General features: G+C 49.7%; 1 protein-coding gene across 1 annotated transcript; it reads right to left on the bottom strand.

Moving 5' to 3' along the window:
- Positions 1-1,701: 1,701 nt before the first annotated feature.
- TRPV1 (transient receptor potential cation channel subfamily V member 1) lies at positions 1,702-27,143 on the bottom strand (the record flags this gene model as incomplete). The annotated part of the gene is made up of 15 exons (XM_079798772.1): positions 26,842-27,143; positions 25,859-26,025; positions 25,635-25,787; positions 25,011-25,151; positions 24,567-24,865; positions 22,883-23,062; positions 20,991-21,149; positions 19,713-19,808; positions 18,454-18,524; positions 16,810-16,975; positions 16,328-16,394; positions 12,028-12,347; positions 10,975-11,102; positions 10,350-10,465; positions 1,702-1,874 (listed from the first exon to the last, which is right to left on the bottom strand). Exons 1-15 carry the CDS (start codon positions 27,126-27,128, stop codon positions 1,702-1,704), a joined length of 2,523 nt encoding a protein of 840 aa, XP_079654898.1. The 5' UTR covers positions 27,129-27,143.
- Between the last annotated feature and the right edge of the window lie 574 nt (positions 27,144-27,717).

Genomic DNA, 27,717 nt, shown 5'->3' on the forward strand with positions numbered 1-27,717 from the left:
AGCCCTCACGTGGCTGGCACCCCTCCACCCACTCCTGCCCTGCCAGGCAGCCCAGCTCCGCAGTTCAGTTCTGGGCTTTGGAGTCAGACGGTCCGGGCTCAGACCCAGGCAATGCTGTTTTCAGGGTGTGTAATTTTACTAACTGTCCCAGCCTCGTCGTTCTCACCTATAAAATGATAGCTTTTCATAGGCTGTTAGGAAGCTTGAAGGCTAATGCTCTTTGTATAAACACTCAATACGTGCTGGCCATCAGTATCCCTCCTCTGTGTCCATTTGCCGTGGCCTGGCCACGGCTCACCTCACACCTTGCCAGCAGCCCTCATGCACCGCTGTCAGGCCTCATGTGTGGAGACAGCTATGACGCTGGAGAACGTGGTAAAGGAATCCCATTGTTTCCTCCAGATACCTCTCTCACAGGCGCTGAAGCCCCAGCCTCAGCTGACGCCAGCCCTGTTTTCATGAACTGACATCCAACTATTCCATGATGGGCAGCTCATCCCACACCCCACAGACATTAATGCCACCCCGCCGACTGGGGCAGCTCCTCTGGATCACTGTTTGCTGAGTTCTGTTTCGTAAAAGCAGCAGTCAGCACACTTTCATGCAAAGGACCAGAAGGTGACTATTTCAGGTTTTGCAGCCTCGTTGGCCTCTGTTGCAACTGCTCCATCTGCATTGGAAGCCGCCATGGACAGTACAGAAGTGAATGGCCATGCTGTGTCCCCATGAAAGTGTGTTTACAGAAACGGCTGGCAGGCTGGATTTGGCCCACGGCCCATGGTTTGCTGCGCATGGTAGTTGCATGCATGAAAGAGTGCCCTCACCCACCGGTAATAACGAAAGGGTCACGGAGGCTCCCAGCCCTATGAGGTAAACACATGCAGACAGAGAACACACACATACACATGCGCATGCACGCACATACACACACAAACTGCACAGAGCTGACGACCGGCATAAAGTTCACACTTGATATATGTTTATTGATTTGATGGATGACAGGAGGGGTGGAGGCAGAAGCAGGTACCACTGCAGGAGGCACGGTTAAGATCACTACAAATGGAAGATCATTAAAAAATTCTTGCCACATGGCGTTGGGACGTGGTTCTTCACTTTCACTTGAACAGCAGTAGAGCTAAGAGGTTTGGAACGGGGATGTCTCATGGCAAGGTGAAGTCACTCTGAAAGAAACCTGATTCTGGCAGAGCTGGGAATGGGACCAGCCTTCCCCACCTTCTCTGAGGAAGAGTAAATGACATTACCCCAGACCACTCGGGACGGGGGCAGATAGTAAGCACAATGCAGAGTCAGCATTTTACACCAAGGGAAGCATTTTGCTCTAAAAGGTGTTTTCCTGGGCTTCCTGGACCTTTACTCCCAGTAACACAAAATCAAAGAAAACGGGGCCCCACACATGTCCAAGAGGTGTATCACGCGTGACGTTTAACAAAGTCAGTAAAACCTTGAAAGCAAGATCCTTTCCTGTTAGGAGATCCACTTGGGGACGGGGAGGGTTGGATGGGTGTCTCTCCCCACGCACCCAGCAGCGCTTCTCACAGCTCATCCAGTGCAGCCGAGGAAGGAGCCTGGGCAGGCGCAGAGCGGCCAGGCGGCTGAGAGGCACAGGTGTTCCACACACACGCCCCAGCGACTGTGTGCTATCCGAAGGCCCAGTGTTGAGAGCCCTCTGTGGGGGGCCCCTCACTTTCCCCCTAAAACAGCAGGATCCTTGAAGACCTCCGCGTCTTCTGGCTTGAGAGACCCTGCAAAGTGCCTCAGATGGACCTCCTCGTGCTGAGCAGGCTGCCTTTCTCGAGTGCTTGCATCTCTTAAGAGGGGGACCAGGGCAAAGTTCTTCCAGTTTCTCCCTGAAACTAACGGGTAAAGCATCATTATTGCCTTGGATGCAGCAGAACAATAATAAACCAATTATTACCAATCTCACCAATTATTACCAATCTCCAGATAAAAGGGGGCCCAGGCGTGCCCGTGCTTCCTGAGGCGCCCGGATCGGAGCCAGTTCCTCTTGCCTCAGCTGCTCAAGGGGCCTCCTCCACGCTGGCAGCTCCTTAAATTCGCTCCCTCCGCCCCACCCTGACTTGCTTCTTGAGCGTCCGCTGCTTACCTCTCTTGCCTCCATCTCCTTCCTGCCCACGTGGGAGGGAAAGCAGATCTCCACAGAGCAGTGCTGGGGCCTGCCCCATGCCCTGCTCCACACCAGGTCAGGTATCGGGTGATAAACACCAGCCAAAGAAGAATCAAGGTTTGGGTCGAGGCTCCACCTGGCCGTGGCAGATGGGGAGCAATGCCAAGGGAACCATGGTGACACTGGGCCTCGCACGGGGATCCCACATGTGGCCTGTAATTCCCGGAAGCTCCTGAAGAGGACCCGCCCTCATAGCCTCCTCCAGCTCCGCCACCTCAGAGAAATGACAGGCAGGCGAGAAAGCTGTGTGTGCACTCCTTCCACTTGCCAGAGCCCTGGTCAGCCAAGCCCTCTGGTGGCCACACCTCCCACCCCCAGACCACGATTCAGGTCCTTCTGCTGGAGTCCAACACTGGCCACATCTCAATGGCATCAGGAATGCCGGAGGCTGGGCCTTTTGTGACTACTCCAGCTTAATACTTCAGGTCCTGGTGTTTCCCTCAGGCCCACGGGCTGCCACTGGCCTGTCTCTGAACCCCAGTTTGGCACTAAGCACCAATCGCTGAAAGACAATCCCTTGGGGAACCCAGGGATAGAAGCAAGAGAGTATTATTGGGAGATAGGCCAGATGCTCACGGAGATACCACCTTCTGGCTGACGAGGTGGTAGGGAGACCCTGCCTCAGGGACTGCTTGGCCCAGCTCCAGCTCCAGCTCCAGGGCCCTCAAAGGAGGTATAGGTTTTCCAGTGCCCACTTCCCACAGTCCTGATGCCAAGACCCCCTCATGTGCTCACCCTAACTCAGTTCCTGACCACTTTTCTTCCCTGCCTCTGTGATGAATAGACCAATTAACAATTAAAGACAAGCCTGGCTAGTGTAGCTCAATGGTTGAGCATCGACCTATGAACCAGGAGGTCATGGTTCAATCCACAGTCAGGGCATATGCTTGGGTTGTGGGCTCAATCCCCAGTGTGGGACATGCAGGAGGCAGCCTACCAATGATTCCCTCTCATCATGGATGTTTCTATCTCTCTCTCCTTCCCCCTTCCTCTCTGAAATCAATAAACTATACTTTTTTAAAAAATTGAAGACAAGATCATCAAGTATTATGAAATGACACTGAGTGCTTCCAATGAGACTCATGGGGAAATTACAGGATTGCAGGAGGCCCTAGGGAAAACTGATAAAGCCCTTAAGTAGTTTTCCAAAAGTAAGTCTTTTGATAATATAGATTTCCACTTCCAGTTCTGATTGTGTCTAGTCTGAGCCAGCCATCCTATTGTAAACAACCATAAAACTGGACAAAATATATGCAGCAAATGCACACCTTGTTTTCAGTCATGCATTGGACAACAGAAGTGAAAAACTGCAATACTGAGAGAAATGAAATTCACAAGGTGAGCCCCATGATTACCGTAATATTTTGCTTAGGGACAAGTTCTCTGACTGTGGTACTGTGAGTTGGAGTCCAAGCAGAGCAGGGCAGTGCCTCTGAGCTGAAGCAGCTAGAATCTTGGGACAGGGTACAGGCAAAGAGGAAGAAGGGAACTTGGGTGTGGAGGTCCATAGTCCTGGGCTTAGAGCTGAGTTGTGATTGCACAGGGTGAGACTGCACTGGTCCTACCACGATGAGGTTGAAAGTGGGACAGGGACACTAGAAGCTGAGCAGTACTAAGGGATAGCAGAGGTCCAGCCCAGCCATAGTGGAGAGACTTCCTCAACACCCTTTCCCTACTCTGAGAATTAAGCTAAAATACCAGAAATGCCTGACTTACTCTACATGACCTGCATGGTAAGGTCTACTCAAGACCCACCCAATAAAGCTGAAAGCAAGCCCTCACAAGCTCCTCAGTGGGAAGTTTGGATGCCCAGTCCCACAAGATTCATGGAACTGGAAAATACCTTGGAGTGTCCTCATATCTAACCCTACAAAAATTCAAGATGATTCATGAGTAACTGAACTGCCAACTAGAACAAAAATCCAATCATAAGTCTCTACAACGTATTATCTACAGTGCCCAGTATACAATTAAAAGTTACTAAATATAAAAAGAGACAGGGAGCCCTGACTGGTTTGGCTCAGTGGATAGAGCGTCAGCCTGCAGACTGAAGGGTCCCAGGTTCGATTCCAGTCAAGGGCATGTACCTTGGTTGCGGGCACATCCCCAGTAGCGGGTATGCAGGAGGCAGCTGATCGATGTTTCATCGATGTTTCTAATTCTCTATCCCTCTCCCTTCCTCTCTGTAAAAAATCAATAAAATACTTTAAAAAAAAAAAAAATAGAGAGAGACAGGGAGCCCTGGCCAGGTGGCTCAGTACACCAAAAAGGTTGGGGGTTCAATTCCCCATCAAGGCACATACCTAGCTTGCAGATTCAATCCCCAGATGACACGTGTACAAGAGGCAACTGATCAATGTTTCTCTCTCACATTGAGGTTTCTCTCTCTCTCTCTCTCTCTCTCTCTCTCTCTCTCTCTCTCTCTCTCTCTTCAATAAAAACATATCCTCAGGTAAAGCTTTAAAAAGAAAGAGAGAGATAGAGGGAAATGTGACTCACAGTTAGCAATCAATAGAAACCTATCTCAAAATGGCCACGCTTTGAATTTAGCAGACAGACCATTTAAAGCAGCTATTATAGGGTTGGCAAAAGTAGGTTTACAGTTGTTCATATGGAAAATAATACAATCCTATCTAATAATAGAGTAACATGTAAATTACCATCACTCCGCTACGCCCACGATTGGGCGGCGGGAGGCTGGGGGGCGGGACTCGGGGTGGCCTATCCGGCCATTGAGAGGCATGGATCTGCTGCCACTGAGAGGGGCTACCCTGCTGTTGAGAGGCGCAGGGGGTGGGACTCCTGCCCCCTGTGCCTCTCAACGGCCAGATCCGCGGCCGCTGAGGGGGCCTGCCGTGGACACCCAGCTGCGCCTCTCAACAGCAGGGTAGCCCCCCTCAGCAGCCGCGGACCATCAAAAGTGGGGGAGCTGGGTGCCTGTCTGCTCCGGCACCAGGCCTTTCAGAAGCCGAGCCGGAGGCTTCTGAAAGGCCTGGTGCACCAGTGGACAGGCACCCAGCTCCACCATGAAAAGCGAAAGCATGTAGGGGACCCTACATGTGCATGATTCAATCATGCACTGGGCCTCTAGTAGTTAATAAAGAATAATACAAGAATAAACTGTGTTTCACATACTCACAACTAACTATAAACCTACTGTTGCCTCACCCTGTATAAATATGCTCATAGAAGCAAAGAAAAATATGGTATTAATGAGGGAACAGTTAAGGAATCTCAGGAGAGAAATTGAAACTATAAAAGAGAACCAAATAGAAATTCTAAAACCAAATAGCACAATATTTAGAATGCAATATTCATTGAACAGGCTTAATAGCAGTTTGAAGATGGCTGAGAAAAGGGTCAGTGAACGTGAAGACAGATCTGTTTATCAGATCTGAGAAACAGAAAAAAAGAGAGAAAAAATGAACAAAGCCTCAAACACCTATGGGACAATATCAAATGGTCTAACATACATATAATTAGAATCCCAAAAGGAGAAGATGGAGAGGATAAAGCAAAATATATATAGTTCCCCACTGTGATGAAACATTGATGTACAGATCCAAGAATCTCAGCAAACCCTGAGCAAGATAAGACCAAAAAAAAAAAAAGAGAGAGAAAAAAAAGAAAACTAAACACACCTTATCAAACTTCTGAAAACCAAAAATGAAAAGAATATTTTGAAAGCAGCCAGAGGAAAAATGACACATTACAGCAGGAGAATAACAATGCAAATAATGGGTGACTTTTCATCAGAAACAATGGAGGCCAGACTGCAGAAGAGAAACATACTTAAAGTATTCTAATGTTTAAAAGAAAAAAGAAACTGTTAACTCAGAATTCTATACTTGGTGAAAAATATCTTTCAAACATAAAGATGAAATTGACATTTTCAGCTAAATAAAAGCTGATATAAAACTAATCTAAAAAAATAAAAAGCATTAGGTCACAGAAAAAAAAGCAAATCTATACAGTAAGTCCTCACTTAACATGGTGGTCAATAGGTTCTGTGACTTTAAGTGAGACAACATATAATGAAAACAATTTTACCATAGGCTAATTGATATATATAAAAGTTAAGTTTCTATAATACTGGATTTGGCAATAATTTCTTGGATATGACATCAAAATAATAAGCAACAAAATAAAAAGATAGATAAATTGGGCTTTGTCAAAATTTAAAACTTTCGTACGTCAAAGGATTCTATTGAGGGAGTAAAAAGAAAACTCACAGAATAGGAGAAAATATTTGCAAATCATATATCTGATAAAGGATTAATATCCTGAGTACATTAAAAAATCCCTATAATTCAACAACAATAAAACACAATTTTTAAAACCAGCAAAGTACTTGAGTAGGCATTTCTCCAAAAAATAGCTATAAATGGCAAATAAGAACATGAAAAGATGTTCAAATCCATTAGTAATTAGAGAAATGCAAATCATAAGTGCAATGAAATACTACTTCACATCCATTGGGATGGCTATAACTAAAAAAAAAAAAAAAAAGAAAAGAAATGTTGGTGAGGATGTGGAAGCTTCATGCATTGCTGGTGGGAATATAAAAGATGTAGCTCCTTTGGAAAATAGTTTGGCAGTTCCTCAAAAAGATAAACATAGAGTTATCACATAATCCAGCAATTCTACTCCTACTCAAAAGAATTAAAAGCAAGGATTCAAACAAAAACGTATACACCAAGTAAAGTCTCAGACATCTCACGTAGCAGTGTTTTCACCGATACATCACCTAGGGCAAGGGAAACAAAGGAAAAAAATAAACAAATGGGACTACATCAAACAGTTTCTGCACAACAAAAGAAACCATCAACAAACTGAAAAGGGAACCTACTATATGAGAGAACATATTCGAAAATGATACATCTGATAAAGGGTTAATTTCCAAAATATACAAAGAACTCACACAACTCAACACCAGGAAGACAAACAATCCAATTAAAAAATAAGCGAAGGACCTGAATAGATATTTCTTCAAAGAGGACATACAGATGGCCTACCGACATATGAAAAAATGCTCAACATCACTAATCATCAGAGAGATGCAAATTAAAACTACAATGAGGTATCACTTCACACCTGTCAGAATGGCTGTCATCAACAAACAAGTGCTGGTGAGGATTTAGAGAAAAGGGAACCCTAGTGCATTGCTGGTGGGAATACAGACTAGTGCAACCACTGTGGAAAACAGAATAAAGTTTCCTCAAAAAATTAAAAATGAAACTGCTGTTTGACCCAGTGATCGCACTTCTGGGAATATATCCTAAGACTCCCAAAACACCAACCAGGAAGACTATATGCACCCCTCTGTTCATGGCAACATTATTTACAATAGCTAAGATCTGGAAACAGCCCAAGTGCCCATCAGTAGATGAGTGGATAAAAAAACTGTGGTACAACCCAGCTGGCGTGGATCAGTGGTTGAGCATGGACCTATGGACCAGGAGGTCACGGTTCCATTATCAGTCAGGGCACATGCTCAGGTTGCAGACTCGATCCCCAGTGTGGAGTTTGCAGGAGGCAACTGATCAATGATTCTCTCTCATCATTGATGTTTCTCTCTCTCTCTCTCTCTCTCTCTCTCTCTCTCTCTCTCTCTCTCTCTCCCTTCCTCTTTGAAATCAATAAAAATATGTATTTTTAAAAAGCTGTGCTACACACACCTAGGTCCGGGTAAGGCCACGCGCCCCTGGGTCTGGGAGAGGCCACGCGCCCCTGGGTCCAGGTGAGGCCATGCGCCCCTGGGTCCGGGTGAGGCCACGCGCCCCTGGGTCCGAGTGAGGCCATGCACCCCTAGGTCCGGGTGAAGCTGGATCCCGGGTCCAGGTGAGGTCCAGGTGAGGCCATGTGCCCCTGGATCCAGGTGAGGCTGGATCCCGGGTCCGGGGGAAGCCGCGCACCTGGGTCCAGGTGAGGCCACGCACCCCCTGGGTCCGGGTGAGGCCACGTGTCCCTGGTCCGGATGAAGCCGTGCCCCTGGGTCCGGCCGAGACCCAACCAGAGGGAATCGAACCTGCATTACCACCATTTGTCCACCATCCAGAGCTGAGGGGTCAGTGCCGACATGTACACATAAGGAACTGGTGGACATTGATATTGGGTCTCAAAAGAACTGTTGGTCCAGAAAGAAACTCACTACAGACTGATTCATTTGTCTGTCAGCATAACTATTATTGCTCGTCTCACATTCAGTTCTTATAAGTATATCTCTAGTGACACATGATCTCGCTCATCTAGGGGAAATGATGAACAACATAGACTGATGAACAAGAACAGAACCAGAAACAAGGAGGCATCGATCGGACTATCGGGCCTCAGAGGGAGGATAGGGGAGGGTGGGGGGAGGGGGGAGAGATCAACCAAAGGACTTGTGTGCATGCATATGAGCCTAACCAATGGTTAAGTTCAACAGGGGGTTGGGGCATCCGTGGGGAGGGGTGTGGGATGGGAATGGGGGGATGAGGACAAATATGTGACACCTTAATCAATAAAGAAATTAAAAAAAAAAAAGCTGTGCTACATTTACACAATGGAATACTATGCAGCTGTAAAAAAGGCGCTCTTACGCTTTGAGACAGCATGAATGGACCTGGACACTATTGTGCTAAGCGAAATAAGCCAGTTAGAGTAATATCACATGATCTCACTTATATGTAGAATCTAATGAACAAAATAAAGTGACAAACAAAATAGGTCCAGAGGTATGGATGCATGGAACAGAATAACAGATCTCAGTGGGGAGAGGGCGGGACAGGAAGAGATTAACCAAAGAAAATGTATGTATGTATGTATATATATATATATATATATATATATATATATATATATATATACATACACACACACATACATATATATATATATACATACATACATATATGCATATATTGTATATACATATATGTGTGTGCATAACCCACAGGACACAGACAATAGCATGGGGTGGGGCAGGTTTGGGTGGAGAGGAGCAAAAAAGGAAAAAATGGGAGCCATCTATAATACTGTCAAAAATAATAATAAAATAAATAAAAACTAAAAATGTATGCACCACTATTCATAGCATTATTCACAATAGCCAAAAAGGTTGAAACAATCCTAATGTCCACCGACAAATAAATGGATAAATAAAATATGGTATACCATATACATACAATGGAGTATTATTCAGTCAGGTACAAAAGGACATATATGCTATAATTCCAATTATATGAGGTACCTAAAATGGGCCAATTCACTGAGACAGAAGCAGAAAAGAGATTACCAAGGATGAGAGTGGGGTGTCAATGGGGAGTAATTGCTTAATGGGTACAGAGTTGCTATTTGGGATAATAAAAAAAGTTCTGGAAATATATAGTGGTAATGGTTGCACAACATTGTAGATATTATAATTAGCACCTAATTGTGCACTTTTAAAAATAGTAGCAATGGCAAATTTTATTATATATATATATATATATATATATATATATATATACACACACACACACACATACCACAATTTAAAAAAAAACCAAAGAATTAGTGAGGGGTTGTACTTATAACTCAAAATGTGCTCAATATAAGGTAATATCTTTCCTTTTAATATCCAGGAAATATCTTTCCTTTTTAAGTAAATATCTTCAATTAGACCTTTAATGTCTACTGTTAAATGTTTACCATTAACAGTCAATGGACTTTTTTCCTGGTAGTGATTTTCTGCTCAAGGGATACCCTTCCCTCCCCTGTGTGCCTGGATGTGGCCACACAAGGTGAGTGTTCGCGTGGCCCTGTTTGTGCCCACAGGCCTCACAGAGCTGCGTGCAGACCCTGGGGGTGAGGCCCGGGGCTGAAAAGACAGGACAGCCCATAGCGAGCTCAGCCATCCGGATGGCTGGATGTGGGCTGAGCTGCTTCCTCTGAGGCACTGAGGACAGGTGCCTGGGCCAGGTGCCTGAGCCGGGGGCCTGGGCATGGGGAGCAGTCAGTGGTGCAGGTGCACGTGAGGGCACGAAAAAGTGCCTGTGACTGAGTATGAGGGTGATTGTCACTTGGGGCGATTCCAGTGTGGGGTGAGGAAGGCCTGCAAGGAGTGGGGGCAGCCAAGGCCCACCAACCCAGCATGCCACAGCATCCCCCCGCTCACACTCACCTCTGCCCGAGCGCAGGGAGAAGCTCAGGGTGCGCTTGATGCCCTCGCAGTTGCCCGGGTCTTCATTGATGATGCCCACGTTGGTGTTCCAGGTGGTCCAGTTCACCTCATCCACCCTGCAGGGCGAGGAGATGGGAGAGCAGGGAGCTGGCGGCCTAAGGGCATTGGCCAGCTTCCCAGGTTGAGGGCTTGGCCCCACAGGCCAAACCCAAAAAGCCCAGAGATCAGGATGGGGAGATAGAGCTGGTGGGGAGGGGAGACAGGCCTGCCTTTTGGGCACCACCCTGGAGATATGTCCTCAGACCACACCATGGGCTCCAGGGACTTTAAATATTGGATTCTTGGTTTGGTCTCTAATTACCAAGTGACCCCTTCTGGGCACCTCATTTTCCAGGATTTAATGTCTGGGTCTCACCAGCTGAGATCTAAGGTGGGTCCACTATGCTCACAGCTGAGCACAGGGGCAGCTCCTGTACCCACAGCTGGCTCTGGGTGAGCCCCATGCCCACAGGTGAGCTCCAAGGCAGGCTTCTATACCCCTGTACCCACAGCTGGCTCTAGGCGGGTCCCCAACATCCACAGGTGGTCTGAGCCTCCCAAGCTGTGATTCCTGCTTGGGCTTTACCTGAAACACCACCTGTAGTCATCCTTGCCGTCAGGCGTGTACCCCACCTGCAGCAGCTTGCCTGAGCGGAAGGCCTTCCGCATACACTTAAGGAAGCTCTTCTCCGTGTCCAGGATGGTGATGGCTCTCTGCAGGAAGACACAAGGGCAGGGGGCAGAGGGCTCATCCAGGGGCTACCCTGGCTGCCCGTGCTGCCAAGGTCAGCCTCCCCCGGGTCTCTCCCGGGCCCGGCGCCTCGGAGCAGGACCTGTGCCCTCTGCACAGGCTTGTGTCCGAAGCCTTGTGGTCGCCCCTCCACAGAAGGAGCTCAGCCCACCCAGCCCCCGCCCTGCCAGGCCCTGCTAGTGAGTGGTGAGCCCATGAGTGAGGTGGAGTGGCCCAGCCCCAGACCTTCCCTGTGGAGCCCGCGAAGGGATAGTAGAGGTTAAGAGCAGAGCCTCGAGTGAGAGACTGCCTGGGCTGACTCCTGCCTGGGCTGGCTCCTGCCTCGGCTACTTACTAGTTGCCCTGGACACAAAGACCTAACGTCTCTGTGCCTCAGTGCCTTCATCCAAAAAGTGGGGATAGTGAGTACCCACTTCAGAGCATTGTTGTGAGGATTAAATGAGAGCATGTACGTGCCCGGCGCAGAGTCAGGGCTACTCAGTAAGAATGCTGCTGCTATTATTAGTGGGAAGGCAAGCATGGACCAGGGGGTCTCAAAAGTGTCGCTGTTGGGGCCTGCCCCATAGTAGCTGCTCCCCCAGAGTATGATCTCTGGTGCCCACCCTCGACCAAGTTCCCCTGAGATGGGCACCGCAGGGATGGGGCTGAGCCCTCTGTCTCCTTCCCTCGGGGGCCCCCCAGCCCACAGGAAACACCAAGTCTATGAACACAGGCTAATGACACTGGGCAGGGGAACCCCGAGGAGGAGCCAGAGGGAGGTGACTGAGGGAGAGGCTGCTGCCTGATCCGGGGACCTGGCTGAGCTTTCTGCTCCTCCTCAAACCCTGCAGGGCCCATGCGCCCAGCTGACGCCCGCCTGCTGCACACACACCCCACCAACCTGCCCACCTGCAGCTTCCAGATGTTCTTGCTCTCCTGCGCGATCTTGTTGACAGTCTCCCCCATGAGGGCGATGAGCATGTTGAGCAGGAGGATGTAGGTGAGAATCACGTAGGCCAGCAGCAGGATGATGAAGACGGCCTTGAAGTCGTAGTTCTCGGTGAATTCCAGGTCGCCCATCCCGATGGTGAACTTGAACAGCTCCAGACATGTGGAGTACAGGCTGTTGTAGGAGCTGTCGGGCGGCCGGCAGCCAGGCCCCCGCCATCTGTGCGATGAGGTCTCAGCCACAGAGTCGTTCTTTCCGTCTTCAATCAGTGTCACCACCGCTGCAGGTCAAGGGGAGGGAGGGGTGCAGCTGGATGGGAGCCAAGACCTCAGGCCCCCCAACATACACACCCACTTCCCTGGGTGAGTCTGCAGCGGGGACACTGTTTGGCTATGCAGCACACCTTTGTTTGCTTTGTTGTCTTTGCAGGAGGCAGCCAATCAGTGTCTGACCCATAACGCAGTTACTGCATATATATAGGATATATATATATATATATATATATATATATATATATATCCTATATAATAAAAGGCTAATATGCAAATTGTTCCCTCGACCAGGAGTTCAACTGAGAGTTTGACCAGGGGGCCAATCGGGGATGGGGCTGGCCAGCCAACCTCCTGCGGCCCCTCTGCCCAGCTGGCCCAGCCCAATCGGCCCCAATCGGGGCAGGCCCACTGGACCCCACCGGTGCACAAATTTGTGCACTGGGCCTCTAGTACATATATTATACGTAAATCAACCAGATGGTGGAATGACCAGTTGGCTGTGACATACACTGACCACCAGGGGCAGACGCTCAACGCAGGAGCTGCCCCCAGCCTGCAGGCCCCGATCACCCGGTTAGGGCTGCCGGCCAACTTCTGGTCCTTCCCCCACAGGCTCTGATCACCCAATGGGGAACCAGGAACTGGGGGTGGGTGGCGGCTGACACAGGGGCGCCAGGGCCCCCACTCATAGCCCCGCCGGTCCCCACACACAGAGGGCGACCACGGCGGTGGCAGGGGGTGGGGCCGGCTGCCTGCAGCCGGGGAAAATTGGCCCTGATCGCAGGCCAGGCCTAAAGACCCTACCCATGCATGATTTCATGCACCGGGCCTCTAGAATATATAAATATACATATATACATATATACCTATATACATATATACATATACATTTTTATTTTTTTTAGAGAGAGAGAGGGATAGAGAGATAGAAGCATCAATGTTGAGAAACATCATCGATCGGCTCCTCTTGCATGTCCCCTACTGGGGATCCAGCCTGAACCTGGGCATGTCCCCTGACCAGGAATCGAGCCAGTGACCTGTTTGTTCCTGGGTCAATGCTCAACCACTAAGCCATACTGGCCAGTGTTTACACCTTTATTTAAATGTTTTAAAAAGCACCCCCTTCTTCAAAACTATCAGAAAATGGTCATACTATACTATTTGGTTACAATAAGAACTTTATTACCCTGGCCGGGTTGCTCAGTTGGCTAGAGCGTCCTACCAATATGCCAAGGTTTTGGGTTCAATCCCCAGTCAGGACACGTACAAGAAGCAACCAATGAATGCATAAAAAGTGGAACAAATCAATGTTTCTCTCTTCTTTTCTCTCTCTCTCTCTCCCTCTCTCTCTCAAATCAATAATAATATTTTTTAAAAGAACTCGATCATCTGCTATGAAAACATGTGTTAAAATAAATATACAAATCTATCTGCACAATGTAAATACAGTCAGCTTTGTGCAGAGCACCACCTGCTAAACCTGACATGGCAGCCCTGGACCCACACCCACTGTCTCGGCCACACCGTCTGCCTGTGCCTCTGAGAGGGCCAGAGCCGCCCGGGCCAGAACCACGGGCTAAACAGCCACACTCTGCACTCTTCTGTGGGAACGGTAGTCCAGAGCCCGAGAGCTTCTGTCGCAGCTATGCCCGCAGTTACTGCATAACCAGTGTCTATCCCATAACCAGTGTCTAGCCCATAACCACTATCTAACCCATAACCAGTGTCTAACCCCTAACCAGTGTCTAGCCCATAACCACTATCTAACCCATAACCAGTGTCTAGCCCATAACCAGTGTCTCATCCATAACCAGTGTCTAACCTATAACCAGTGTCTAGCCCATAACCACTGTCTAACCCATAACCAGTGTCTGACCCATAACCAGTATCTGACCCACATGGCTTAATCCCCACCTGAGGCTACTGATAAACAGGGCCTTCAGATCAGGGCTGGGAGCCCACATCAATCCCTGTCAGTCCAAGCTCCTAGTAAAAGCTCCCCATGGCCCTAGCTCTTTTGGCTCAGTGCATAGAGCATCGGCCTGTGGACCAAAGGGTCCCGGGTTCGATTCCAGTCAAGGGCACGTACCACGGTTGCAGGCTCCTCCACGGCCCGCGCCTGGTCAGGGTGCGTGCAGGAGGCAACCAATCGATGTGTTTCTCTCATATTGACATTTCTCTGTCTTTCCCTCTCTCTAAAAATCAATGGAAAAATATGCTTGAGTGAGGATTTAAAAATAAATAAATAAAATAATAATAATAATAAAGCTGCCCATGACTCCCAGACAAAGATTTCAAAATGGGCTGCAGGGCAGGGGCAGTTACGTGTGAACCAGGTAATAGCAGGACTCAGATGAGGATGAAAAATTTATGAGGGTGTGTCAAAAGGGCATAGGAGCCAGCTTAAAGGGGCTCCCAATGACAATTTCTCAGACTATTTCAGCATCAAACTGGATGGTGATAGTAAGGAGTTATAAGCCATTTTAAAAAGTGAGAATCCAGCCCTAGCTGGTTTGGCTCAGTGGATGGAGCGTCAGCCTGCAGAGTGAACAGTCCCGGCTTCGATTCTGGCCAAAGGCACATGCCTGGATTGTGGGCTCGATCCCCAGTAGGGGGCATGCAGGAGGCAGCCAATCAATGATTCTCTCTCATCATTGATGTTCCTATCTCTCTCTCCCTCTCCCTTCCTCTCTAAAATCAATAAAATATATATATTTTTTTTTAAAGTGAGAATCCATAAAAAGAAAGAATCTATGAGGCTATACTTAGGTAAATAAATAAATGTGGGTAAATGGGAAGTTCTTCCTTACCATATAATTCCAGCAAATAAATGTGGAAGGAATGATAGAGTTAGAAAACCATTATTTTGACAACCATTGGGATTAGGTGACTTGGGTGTGAATAAGTCAGTGGGTGCTAAAAGAATTGGATGAAAGTTTGATGAGAATATTGACATAGCCTCAAAGCCCCGAGTCGAAAATTACTCCTCAATCACAAGGGGATAGATAATAACCTGACCATGGGAGAATCTGGCAGACCCACCAAAACAAAACAATCAAGGTTAACATCACCAGGAATGGGACACACAGACATCATGGGACCCCCCAATACAAGGCAGAGGAAGACACACCTCACTTCCTTGATCGTCTGACCAAGAATGCACCCCCAGATCTGACCATGAGGAAATGTCAGACAGACCCAAATCGGGAGACATTGTAAAAACTGGCCTTTACTCATCAAAAATGCTAAGGTCACACAAGACAAGGAAGATTTGAGGAAGTGCCGAAGATTGAAGGAGACTAAAGAGGCATGACAACTGAATAGAGTGCATGATCTGGGGTTGTCATTTCTGTGAAAGACGTAATTAAGGCAATTAGTGAAATCTGAATAAGGTTAGTAGATTAGCTAATAGTACTGTAGCAATGTTAATTTCCTGATTCTGATCATTATACTGTGCTTATAGAGGAGAACGTCCTGTTGTTTAGGAAATACTATATCGTAGTAAAGGCTGATCTTGTCTGAGTATAAAAAACTTGCTCTCAATTTTTTTAAGTGGTGTGTGTGTGTGTGTGTGTGTGTGTGTGTGTGTGTGTGTGTAGTAGGGAGAGAAAGTGATAAAAAAAAGAGTGGCATGTTTTGAGGAATCAGTATAGAGTGTAGAGCGTTATTTGCACTATTTTTTTAAAAAAAATTTATTTTCTTTAAAAAAAAACAAAACTTAGCCAAAATGTAGTTATCCTACATGTAAGTAACACTTGTTACCTCAAAATTACTTATAACATTTTATGAGTAACATTTCCAGGTTCTCCTGCTCATTTCGGTGTGTTCTTTGTCCATCCACTCTGTAATCTGTAAACACACATCCCACTGGGTCCCTCCCACCCAGCCCCTGCAGAGTCCTCAAGGAGCTGAGGTGAGCAAGAGTCCTTTCCCCTGCGCCCGCACCCCCGCCCCCCCGCCCCTCCGCAGCCCTGACCAAGCCTGTTACCTGTGGAAAACCCGAACAAGAAAACAAGGTAGACAAACATGAAGCGACACAGGTCTCTCAGGATCATCTGCAGGAGAGAGCAGCTGGTCAGAATCGAGTCCAGGCCCAGGCAGGGCCGAGGGGTTAATGTTCAGCCCAAGTGGAATCCAAGCATATGCAGGAAGTGTGTTTGGTGGGTTGTAGCTCAGATGTCATTTAGGAATCATCCACAGCTCCCCCACCACCACCACCACCGACCTTTGTTCTGGTGGCAAAGGGGGTCTGTCTGGTAGGCAGAGGGTCAAGTTTTAGGGAAGCTCCCAAACCTGGGTCAAGTCCAGATTGCCTGATTGGGATGTAATTTTAGGGGGAGGGGGTCTTCAGCCAAACCAGCATCTCCTCAGACAATACCGAGAGGATGGATGAAGTTTGTGGGACCGGGCCCCACATACCCATGAGGGAAAAGGGCCCTATGGAGAACCCCCTCGGGCCCTGGCACCCACCTTCTCAATCATGACGGCATAGATGCCCATCTGCTGGAAGCCACGGGTGTAGTAGAGCATGTTGGTCCAGCCCATGGCCAAGGAGAACACCATGGAGGCCACGTACTCCTTGCGACGGCAGAAGTACAGCACCACAGTCGCCAGCATGAACAGTGACTGCACAAAGCTGAGGGTGGAGCGACAGGAAGCGCTGTCTAAGGGCACCCAGGAGGCCTGGCACCCCACAGACAGGAAGACCCCTGCTGCCTGGGTCTCTCCTCAGAGGCACAAAGCACAGGCCATGTGGGAGGTAGGGCTGGCTGTCCTGCCTCCTTTAGCGCATGATTCTCAGTGGGAGCAGTTTTGCCCTGACGGGGACAGATGTTGGTTTGGGGTGGGTTGGAGAGTGAAATCGTATGCTCTTTATACATAAAGCACAGATATAAATATAGTACATAAACCACTATACAGTATAGTTATGGTAGTAAAATTTTATGGGGGGGGGGCAATTGTAAAAAATATTATCTAAAAGGGTTGGGAAATACTGCTTTAGCCCCAACAACCTTCCTGCCCAGTCCCCAGGAAAACAGCCTCATGGATAACAGAGAACCTAGGAGGTTCCTATGCCCGTGAGAAGGGACAGGCCATGCTCTCCTGGGAAACCACAGGTAGCGTCTGATGGTCATACCCACAAACACAAGAGCAGAGCCAGGGAAAACGTCCCTCAGCCCCCTTAGGCTAGTGGGAGTGCCCACGTCAGAGCCCCGGACAGGGTGGACATCTGGATGATCCTATGGCAGAATCTGCTCAGTGGTCCCTTCTTTACTTATTCGTCCCAGGATTCCGTCCTCATCATGACCTCCTCCTGAGAGCTCCCCCAGCTGCACTAACACTGTAGACCACAACGACCACCTCACTCCCATTGTGTGAGAGAACCCAGCAAAACGCTGCCACTGTCCTGATGGAAGTCTATTAAAAACTGATGTCAATAAACAGGCCCCTCAATTGAAGTTCTGCTGAAAAGAGAAACCTCTGCATTTGCAGAACCTTGGCCAAATAAGAACTGGTGCCAGCTGAAGTAGGTAAAGGGTTGCCTTGGGTGGAAAATAGAGTCCCCATCCATATATGGATTTTGGAAGCTGGGAAGCTGTGGACAACTGGAAACCCACTTAGTAGACCCAAGAAAGCCAAATCTGAATCATAGTGGAAGCTGAGAACCAACTCTTTTACCCAAGGAGCCTCAAAAAGCTTAGGGGCCTCTGGAGGGGAGGTGATAAGGTACCTAAAATAAGAAAGAGTGGAGCTTTTGTTGCCAAAGAGAGGGTTTTTGGACCCAGTTTAATCAAATACCAGTGAAAGCAAAAGGATGGGGGAAATGAACGAGGGTACACCTAACTCAGACTATAAACCACACGAGCCCGTGAAACAGGTCTAGCATCCCCTAGCACCTGCTTCATACCTGGCACAGAGTGGACCCTCGGTATTCATTCACCCCAGAACGTTTATGAAGTGCCTTCCATCATTCATTCAACAGGTTGTGAGGTCCTACTATGTTCCAGGCTGAGTGTATGTGAGAGAATGAGTGAGCGCCGATTGCTGTAACCTCAAGACGGGGCCAAAAGCTGTTGTCTGCTACTGAGGCATCAGAGCCCAAGGGTCACTTACAAGAGTATCTCACTGTAGCTGTCCACAAACAGGGACTTCAGTGACGGCCGCCTCTGCAGGAAATACTGAATCTGCAGGTAAACAGAGAGCAAGGTCCCAGAAAAGGTTAGGTGTGGCTCAGTGGTGAGCACCCAGAATGCTACCACATGGACCGTGGGGACGTGTCAAAGCAGAGGTTTTCGAGGGACGGGGAGAGCATGGGTCAGGCTAATGGGGTGATGTTCGGTGACTCGGTCAGGAGCGATTTGCACAAATAGGGAGCGCAGTGACAGCTATAGCTAGAAGTGAAGACAGGAAGGAACATCACCAAAAGTTATCAACTGTGGTGCTTGAGTGAGGAGACTGGGCAATTCTTTTCTTCTGTTTAATCTGTGCTTTTCTTTTTTAATTTGTGCTTTTTCCCTAATTTTCTTTAAGTGTGCATTCCAGCAAAAAGTCTTTACGCAGGTTAACCAGTGCTCTCCCCTCCCTGAAAACATTGTGACTGATGCCCACGGCCCTGCTGAACGCTGGCGGCTAGGAGACCCTCTCCGGGACATCCACACACTCCCCACCCTCCCACCTGTTGATCCCATGTTTGCCATGAGTGCTTTTTGCCTGTTGCACTTACTGCAGTGGCTTTGTATTGTATTATAATATAAACTACGAAAGTGAAAATAAAGATAATTGTTTCCATGAGGACAGAGTTCGGCGATTTGGAAAGATTCTTTAAAGGTTACTTAAAAAAAAATGGATGTAGCTTAGATTAAGGGAAAAAATCACAATAATATCCAATTCTTTGTACATGTAACAGTGATCCTACATTCAAAGAAAAGACTGCTCATCTAATCAAAGACCGGCCAAGGAATGTGCATCTATGAGTTTTCAGTTAAAATAAAATGGTTCCAGTATACCGGTAGATTTCTTTCATTATTCTGAGCTTTAATGGACTGTTTTGATTAATGAAGCAACTACCAATCGTGATCTATTTCTTAAGAGGCTTCCCCTCTACTTCTGTAATTAAATATTACATTCGGTAGCGATCCCTGACTGTCTGTATCCAAGACTGACGGCCTGCGGGGGACCCCCCCCCACTACAGACGCCCACCCTCCAGCCCTGAATGCCTGGTCGGCTTTTATCTTCACCCCTGCATCCCTGGGCTCCACAAGCAGGACCATTTCCTGTCCGATGAATTAAACAGTGAGTGAGCACTGAGTGGTTCTCCTGGCTTTTTGTTTTGGTGACAATGGAAATTCACAGTGAGGAAAAGAATGCTTACCCCTCGGAAAAAAAAGTAGACTCCCCCTGATACAGAAAGAATCTCTCCAGTGACTCGGAAATAGTCGCCAACAGTGTATCGCAGCTTAAAGGGAGGCTGCAAGGTGCAGAGAAGTTAGTGACTCCATTCACTCATTCACTCACTCACTCACTCATTCATTCATCCATTGAACAAACATTTACCAGGTGCCAAGCTCTGTGATTAAAACCCAGCCCCTGCCCGAGAGGCTCAGCCTCCATCAGGAGAGAGACACAAGTAAAGACAATGCCCTCTTATGGGGACACCCATATGGACGCTCCTCTGTGGAAACTGATTCCCAAAGTGGCGCTTCCGGGTGCCAAGCAGAGCATCCTTACAGTGTCATGCTGTCTCTCAGACAAGTCGCAGCTCAGAGTCCCGCTGGGAGGAGGGTGATGGCATAGGTGGAGGCACTCTGACAGACCCAATGCCACCAGCTTCCCGCCCCTCCCGAGGGAGGGTTGAGCCCTGGTCTCTCAGAACTGTCAAGGTTTCCCAAGGAAGGTGGAGAGAGACGTCCCACGTGGGTGTGTCGTCCTTGTGTTTCAGCCACCATTTCCTTTTAGCCTCCCAAACATTGTCCCAATGTTTCATAAGCACTGGTTCACTAGTCTATCTGATTTTCACTCCTCTTTTCTCTTAAAATGAAGTCATTAAATGGCCTTAATAGGTAGATAGAGATCAGGTTTCACCCAACTAGGAAGTTGAGTTTCTAAATCAAATTTGCAAGCAAGGCACCCTGGAAATAAAAGCAACAAAATTAAGTGTTTGGGTATTAATTCAGAAACTAAAGGGAGTCTATGTTTCCTGCAAGAGGGAAAAAATCGGGCCTTAAGCTGACCTGATGGATGGCCCAGGGCCTGGCACAGAGAAGTGCTCAAAAGTATCCGTCCAGGGAATGGATAATGAGCAACGAGTGAACCAAGGTGGGCAGGTAAGCAGGATGGCAGTGGGCTTAGGGCTTATGCCATCCCATGACCCTGTGGACACCCAGCTTCGGGGAGAGCTACTTCCTGAGCCCTAATTCCTGCATCCTTTCTAACCTAGGACTCCCCATCTGCAATCAGGGACCTCAGCCGCACTGAACCAGGAGGCTAAGGGAGCAGAAGTGAACAGGAGCGAGAGGGCAGGTTTCCGGGACAGCCCGGAGAGCAGGAGAGGAGTACAGGGCCCAGCCTGGGTCTGGGGTCTTGGGGGTCTTATAGGAATGCCCATCCCCTCTCCCCACACCCCGCCCCGAGGCCCGAGCCCAGGCCGCACCAAGCCGTCCACAGGCCTGTAGTAGGCGGCCGTGGTGAAGATGATCATGTACAAGCAGTAGACGAAAAAGTTGAAGTAGAAGATGCGCTTGACAAATCTGTCCCACTTGTCCTGCAGGAGTCGGTTCAGCGGCTCCACCAAGAGCATGTCGTGGCGATTCTAAGGGAAGCAAAGAGAGCTCACTGAGGCTCACTCCCCACCAGTAACCACCTCAAGCCTTCGGCAGCCGAAGGCACGCCTCGCACCCACTTCTCTGCACAGGACCCACCATGACCATGCCCTCGGCCCCCAGAGCCGCTGAGGGTCACAGACCTGAACCAGCAGGCCCCTCTGGGCCTCACACTCCTATGTGTACAGTGAATGAGGGGTGAACCTGCACACGTGACCCTAAGTGCCCCTGACACCTCAGAACTAGCAAGTGTTGCCCGGCATTCTATGCCCATTACCTTTATTTATTTTTTTTTTTTTAAATTTCTTTATTGATTAAGGTGTCATATATTTGTCCTCATCCCCCCATTCCCATCCCACCCCCCTCCCCATGGATGCCCCAACCCTCTGTTGAACTTAAGCATTGGTTAGGCTCATATGCATGCACACAAGACCTTTGGTTGATCTCTCCCCCCTCCCCCCTATGCCCATTACCTTTAATAACTCACTTCTGAGCGCCTACATCCTTATTATTCCCACAATCATGGGGAGAGGCTGGCACAGACAGAGTCTGGCACGAGGCTGCTTGGGGAGGGGCTGAGGGCAGGTGTGAAGAGGCATCTGGGTTCTCACATTCCCAGCCCTGGGTCAGGCGGGCTATCCAGGCAGGAGTGGTAATGACCGATGCATGAGACTGAAGGCAACTAGACAGCCTTCCCTGCAGTGGGTGGGGCTGTGCCTGGGACATGATCATTACACGTGTGCTTTGGGGCAAAAGTCTGGTACCCAGGAGATCTCTGTTAAAATTCAAATATCCCCAAGATGGAGGAGCCAAAATCAGGTCATCCCAGCCTCTTCAGACTATCGAGGCCAACCCCCCAGCCCGAACTTGAGCTCCTCCAACGAGATCCTTGCTCAGTGTCTTCTTGAGTGCCTTTGGGAATGGGAAGCTACTTGCTGCCTCAAGAAGCCTATGTCACCCCAATAAATTCAATTTAAAAAAATACATCAATGAGAGAGCACTTTTTGCTCTATTCCCTTAAAGTAGTCTTAAAACAATAAAAAGATTAATAATACCCAGGTTGGCAGGGCCAAAGGCAACTGTGTACCCATTGGTGGTGGCCAAATGCATTGAAAAAGTTTTTTTGGAGGACAATTTCACAGTAGCTATTAAAATATTAAAATGTACATACTCTTTGACTTGGCAATTCCAATTCCAGATATCCTTCATAGAAAAAAATCTCAAACCCGTGCCAAGTGGCCTGTAGCATCGTAGTAGCAAAAACTGGAAATAACTCGAACCTCCTTCTATGGACATTTCTCCCCATCCCTGCTGTGGAATACTATGCAGCACTGTTTTTAAATGCAGCAGACCCATGTGGACTGATATGAAATTGGCTGCAAGACACATCAGTGAGGGAAAATATTGGTTGCTCTACATCATGTATAGCATGACCCCATTTGTGTAAACAAAATGAAGCTACCTGTCTGTATGTGATAAAAGGAGGATTCTTTCTGTCTGTGTACTTCTGATTTAACTCGTTAAGGGAATGTCGTTGTATAGTGTTTGGGCGATGAAGAAAAACATTCAGGGGGAATGAATGGGTTGATGAGGCTGCAGAGCCTAGACCCCCGGGCAGCGGGTTTTCATTGACGAGAACGCAGCAAGCCGGCCCAGGGCGGACTGAGGGCTGGGTTGTGGTGAGACCGGAAGCCCTCCCAGGTCCCAGCCCCGGCCCACTCACAGGGGTCTCACTGCTGCTGTAGGCGATCACCTCCAGCACCGAGTTCTTCTCGCAGGTGTCGATGCAGGACAGGTCGTAGAGAGAGGAGTGCACAGGCCCGTAGGCCCACTCGGTGAACTTCCGAGACAGGTGCCTGCACTCCGGCTCCTGGATCTCCCTCTGGAGAATATAGGCCAAGACCTGCCATGGGAATACAAGAGCCTGTTAGGGACCGGCCTGGTGTCCACCACAGGCTGTGTCCCCACTGGGCACCAGCTCTGCTTCAGGAATAATTCTGCTTCCCAGCCCAGCTGGAGACCCCACCCAGGCACCTACCTCCATCCAGCAGCCTCCTGCAGCCACATCAAGTGATCACACCTGGCTGGTCACATCCATTTTACCCCCTATGCCCAGGTCCCAGCACCCCTCCCTCTCCCCGTGTCTTGTTGGTGATACTCAGAGTTAGACATCAGAAATTGTGCCCTGGCTGGTGTGGCTCAGTTGGTAGGAGTGTCATCCTGTACACCGAAAGGACATGGGTTTGATTCCAGTCAGGGCACATACCTAGGCTGCAGGTTCAATACCCCGTCAGGGCATGTTTCTCTCTCACATCGATGTTTCTCTCTCTCTCTCTCTCTCTCTCTCTCTCTCTCTCTCTCTCTCTCCTCCTCTGTCTAAAAAATCAGTGATAAATGTCCCTAGATGAGGATTAAAAAAAATAAAAAATGGCCACATGTGGACTTGGGATGGTAAACACACAATACAACATACAGATGAGGTATTATAGAATTGTACAGCTGAAGCCTATATAACTTTATTAGCCAATGTCACCCCAAAATTTTCAATTTAAAAACATAAATAAAAATAAAGTTCACAAGAGCCAGTAGTTTAAACAAATAAAAGCATCTCTTGTGATAATTAAATTAGATTAAATGCTTATGTTTACATTTAGGTTTGCTTCCGTGAGACAGCAAATGAGTCTAAGAACTGAGAACTTTTTTAAAAAACCATTTGCAGTGAGAGAAAGCAGATTAGTAGCTGTGTAGAGTGGGGAGGGCAAAGGGGTAGGAAGACTAACTGCAAAGAGCAAGGGAGAACTACTGGGCAACAGCAGTGCTCTGTACACTGATTGGGGTGGTGGTTGCAGCTGTATACACATCCAAACTCATCAGACCGAATTCTTTACGTTGTTGTTGTTGTTGTTAATCCTCATCCAAGTATATTTTTCCATTGATTTTTAGATAGAGTGGAAGGGAGCGGGAGAGACAGAGAGAGAGAAACATCGATGTGAGAAAGACACATCAATCAATTGCCTCCCACACAGGCCCTTCAGTCCACAGGCCGAGGCTCTATCCACTGAGCCAAACCAGCTGGGCCAGACCAAATACTTTAAATGTTTCCATTTGTTTGATGTAAATCACAGCTCAATAAAGTTGATTTAAAACCATAAAAAAGAAATGGCCACATGCGCAATGCTGGGTTCTGCTGGGCTCTCACATTTCCCCTGGCTTATTCTACCAGCCTCACCCCCACCCTGCCAGCCGCTGTGACAGCATCAGGACTCACACCGTGTGTGTGTGTGTGTGTGTGTGTGTGTCTGTGTGTGTGTGTGTGTGTGTGTGTGTGTGTGATCACAGGCATGCACAGCGAGGCAGGCAGTCCGCTCCCACAGCACCCCCAGCTCTGCGGGAAGCCCCCTCCCTACCCCAATCTTCCCGCTGCTGGCGGCCAGGGCCAGCGGCGTCAGCCCCTTCTTGTTGGTGAGCTCCTCCAGCTTCAGCGTCGGGTGGAGCTTGGCCCCCAGGATCAGAATCTCATTGTACATGCTCGTCACAAACTTGGTATTGTCGGCCGTGTTGTCGGCCACTTCCACCAGGGCGTGCAGCACTGTGTTGCCCACCGAGTCCCGGGCACTGATGTCTGCCGGCTGCCAGGAGTTCTGCAGCAGGAACTTCACGATGCCCAGCTGGTTGGTGCACGCGGCCAGGGAGAGGGGCAGCTCGCCTGCAGCCAACACAGGCACACAGTGGGCCCCGGGAATAGACGGCCCGGGCCCTGCACCGTCCAGCCTGCCTCGCCCTCATCTCCACCCCACACCTCCCCTCAGCGATCATCACTGAGCCACGGGGCTGCCACGCGGTCTCCCTACCGAAGTAGAAGCCAGGCCGCCCTTTGGTTTTCTTAAAGAAGTCCCCATTGGCCGCAGCCTGGACGTCGGCCCCGTTCTCCACCAAGAGGGTCACCAGCGCCATGTTCCGCCTCTCGATGGCGATGTGCAGCGCTGTCTGGCCTGTGGAGGGTTCATGCTGTTGTCTTTGTGCTCAGATCCTGTAGAGGGTGCCCAGACAGGTGCTGGGGAGGCCTGGGCAGAGGGTGGCAGATGCCACACACACCCCCACCCCCGCAGGAGAGGAAGCCAGGCCAGGATCCCCTGAGGGAGTCCCTGAGGCAGGACTAGAGACCTTCAGGAATGGGGACACCAGACTGGAAGCTGGAGGAGTCACAACTGCCCAAGGATGAGAACAGCAGCACAGAAGGAAGCCCCCAGGTCCAGAGGTCAGGAGCAGCAGGCCACAGAGGGGAGGGTGGAGGGGGGGACCCTGAGCACCAGGAGAAACCAAGCCAGCAGCTGGGGGGCAGGGACCCCAGGACCAGGAGATGCCGGCTTGGTGGCTGGGACAGGGAGTAAGCTGCTCAGAGGCTTGCCGAGGCACGCCTGTGCCCTCCTGGCCCCAGGAGTGCTGGTGGGAGCTGCGCCGCCCCCGCCCCTCACCCTTGTAGTAGCTGTCTGTGTAGCTGGCGTTGACCAGCTCCGTCAGGCTGTCCGTCTGCCGGGCAATCTCCAGGAGCAGGGGGATGGTGCTGTTCTGCCCGTCGTGCAGGTTGAGCATGGCCTTCAGCAGACAGGTCTTCCCTGTCTCTGGGTCTGCAAGATAAAGTGAGGGTCAGAGCAGGTGGCAGCGGGGGTGCGCCCAGAACCCACGCCTCCGGGGCCACCTTTGAACTCGCTGTCCATAAGGTGCTTCTTGCTCTTCTGCAGGAAGAGCAGCAGGCTCTCCAGCTCCTCGCAGTTATTCTGGGCGACAGCTTCAAAGATCTTCCTGCGGTCGTAGAGCTTGAGCTTCCTCTCGGTGCCAGCCGGGACAGAGTCCTGGGATGACTGCCTGTGGGCCAGAAACACCCTGGTCTCCTACACTGGGCACCCTGGGGCCTGAGGCCTGAGGCCTTCAGAGCTTGTCAGGGAGCAGGACAAAACCCCAAGGCACTCCAAAAGGAGAAGACACGTGATATAAACACACCCCTTCATCGAGGTGACTGTCCAGGAAGTGGATGTAACAGGAGCAGGGGGTGCAGGAGCCCCCATTCTGTCCCCACCCTGCCTGTAGGCACCATCTACAAGCATGTCAAACTCAGCCTGTGGCCCACCGGCCGCGAGTTTGACATGCTTAATCTAGAACGTCTTTGCTGCCACCACTTCCTCCAACAGGCAGGCCCCTCGCTTCTCTGCCTGCTCGGGAGCTGGGGCTTAGAAGGCAGTTGCCTAGAGGGGGCTGGACGCAGGGTGTGGCTGGCTCCAACTAACTCAAAAACCGTCCTCACGTTGGCCTTGGAGGAGGCAGAGGGCTAATGGGCTCCTCGCTGGAGCTGTTTTGTACTCTCTGTCTAAAAGCATATCCTGTCCTTAAGCTTTTTGACTGGAAATCTAGGTGTTTGGGGCCAGTGAGCATTCCAGGCCTGGACACCTGAGATCAGCTGGCAGCTAGGATCCGCATATATGCCAACACCCCTTGGTGACCACTGAAGGTCCTAGGAGTGCAGATGCTGGAATAGACGACCTCTGAAGGCTCCCAGGCTCCCCAGCTCTATGACGCTCAGCCCATTAGCTGGGGCACCACACCGTGTCTCCAGGGCTGGGGCCTTAGTCAGCTGAGCCAATTGGCTCCTGATGGGGAGGGAGCCGGGCTCCAGGTGCTGCTTACCTGGCACAGGTGGGGCCATCCCCAGTCTTCTGGATGACGACAACAGGACTGACTGTGATGGCCGGGCAGGAGGCTGGCTGCCCTTCCTCGTAAGAGCAGTCCATAGGAGAGGCCTCCTCCGAGTCACACTTCCCAAAGAGCCGGCTGCGGCTCTTGGCTGTGGGGAAGATGCTGGGCTTGGCCGGAGCTGGCCTGGAGTTGGGGTCTCCCTCCAGGGGGTTTGGGCGGGAGTCTTCTTGTGGCAGGTCCTCAGACTCCCCTGAGTCTGAGCTCCCCCATTTCTTCATCCTTGTCCAAGAGGCAGCCTGCGGGCAACCACCAAGATCGGGTTTGTTCCCAGCTCAAGGACTGTAGGACGCTACCCCCTAACTACCCTCCTTGCAAAGGCTCCCCGTGAAGCAGGACATCCCAGAGGTCCAACGCTGCTGCCCCGGGCCCCCAGAATGGAAGCTCTCAGGGGTGCTGTACCTCCCACCCCAGAGACCCAGGAACAGCCCCAGGGGCATCAGCCTCTGGGAGTGGATGGGCCCGCAGCTTGGAGTCAGCAGGCTCTGAGGGACTGGATGGATCGCTCTGAATGCAGATGATACCACTGCTCTGCATCCCTCCAAGATCAGATAAGGGACACAGGGGGAGTGGCTGTCTCTGGCTGTGCATTCAGGCCAGAGGGCCAGCTCAACCCCAAAGAGCCGAGCAGTCTTGTCATGGAAACAGGGTGGCTGGCGGACACGTTCACATTCTAGTCTGCACAGGCCCTCCTGCCCCGGGCATCCCGTCCTCAGCCACGCCCTCCCCTGTCTTTGCTCTTCCACCTGGCTGCTGCAACCATTGAGTCTGTAGAGGGTTTTTTTTTGTGTGTTTTGTTTTTGTTGTGGG

Source organism: Cnephaeus nilssonii, assembly GCF_951640355.1.
Source record: "Cnephaeus nilssonii genome assembly, chromosome: 19".
Classification (NCBI taxonomy): domain Eukaryota; kingdom Metazoa; phylum Chordata; class Mammalia; order Chiroptera; family Vespertilionidae; genus Cnephaeus; species Cnephaeus nilssonii.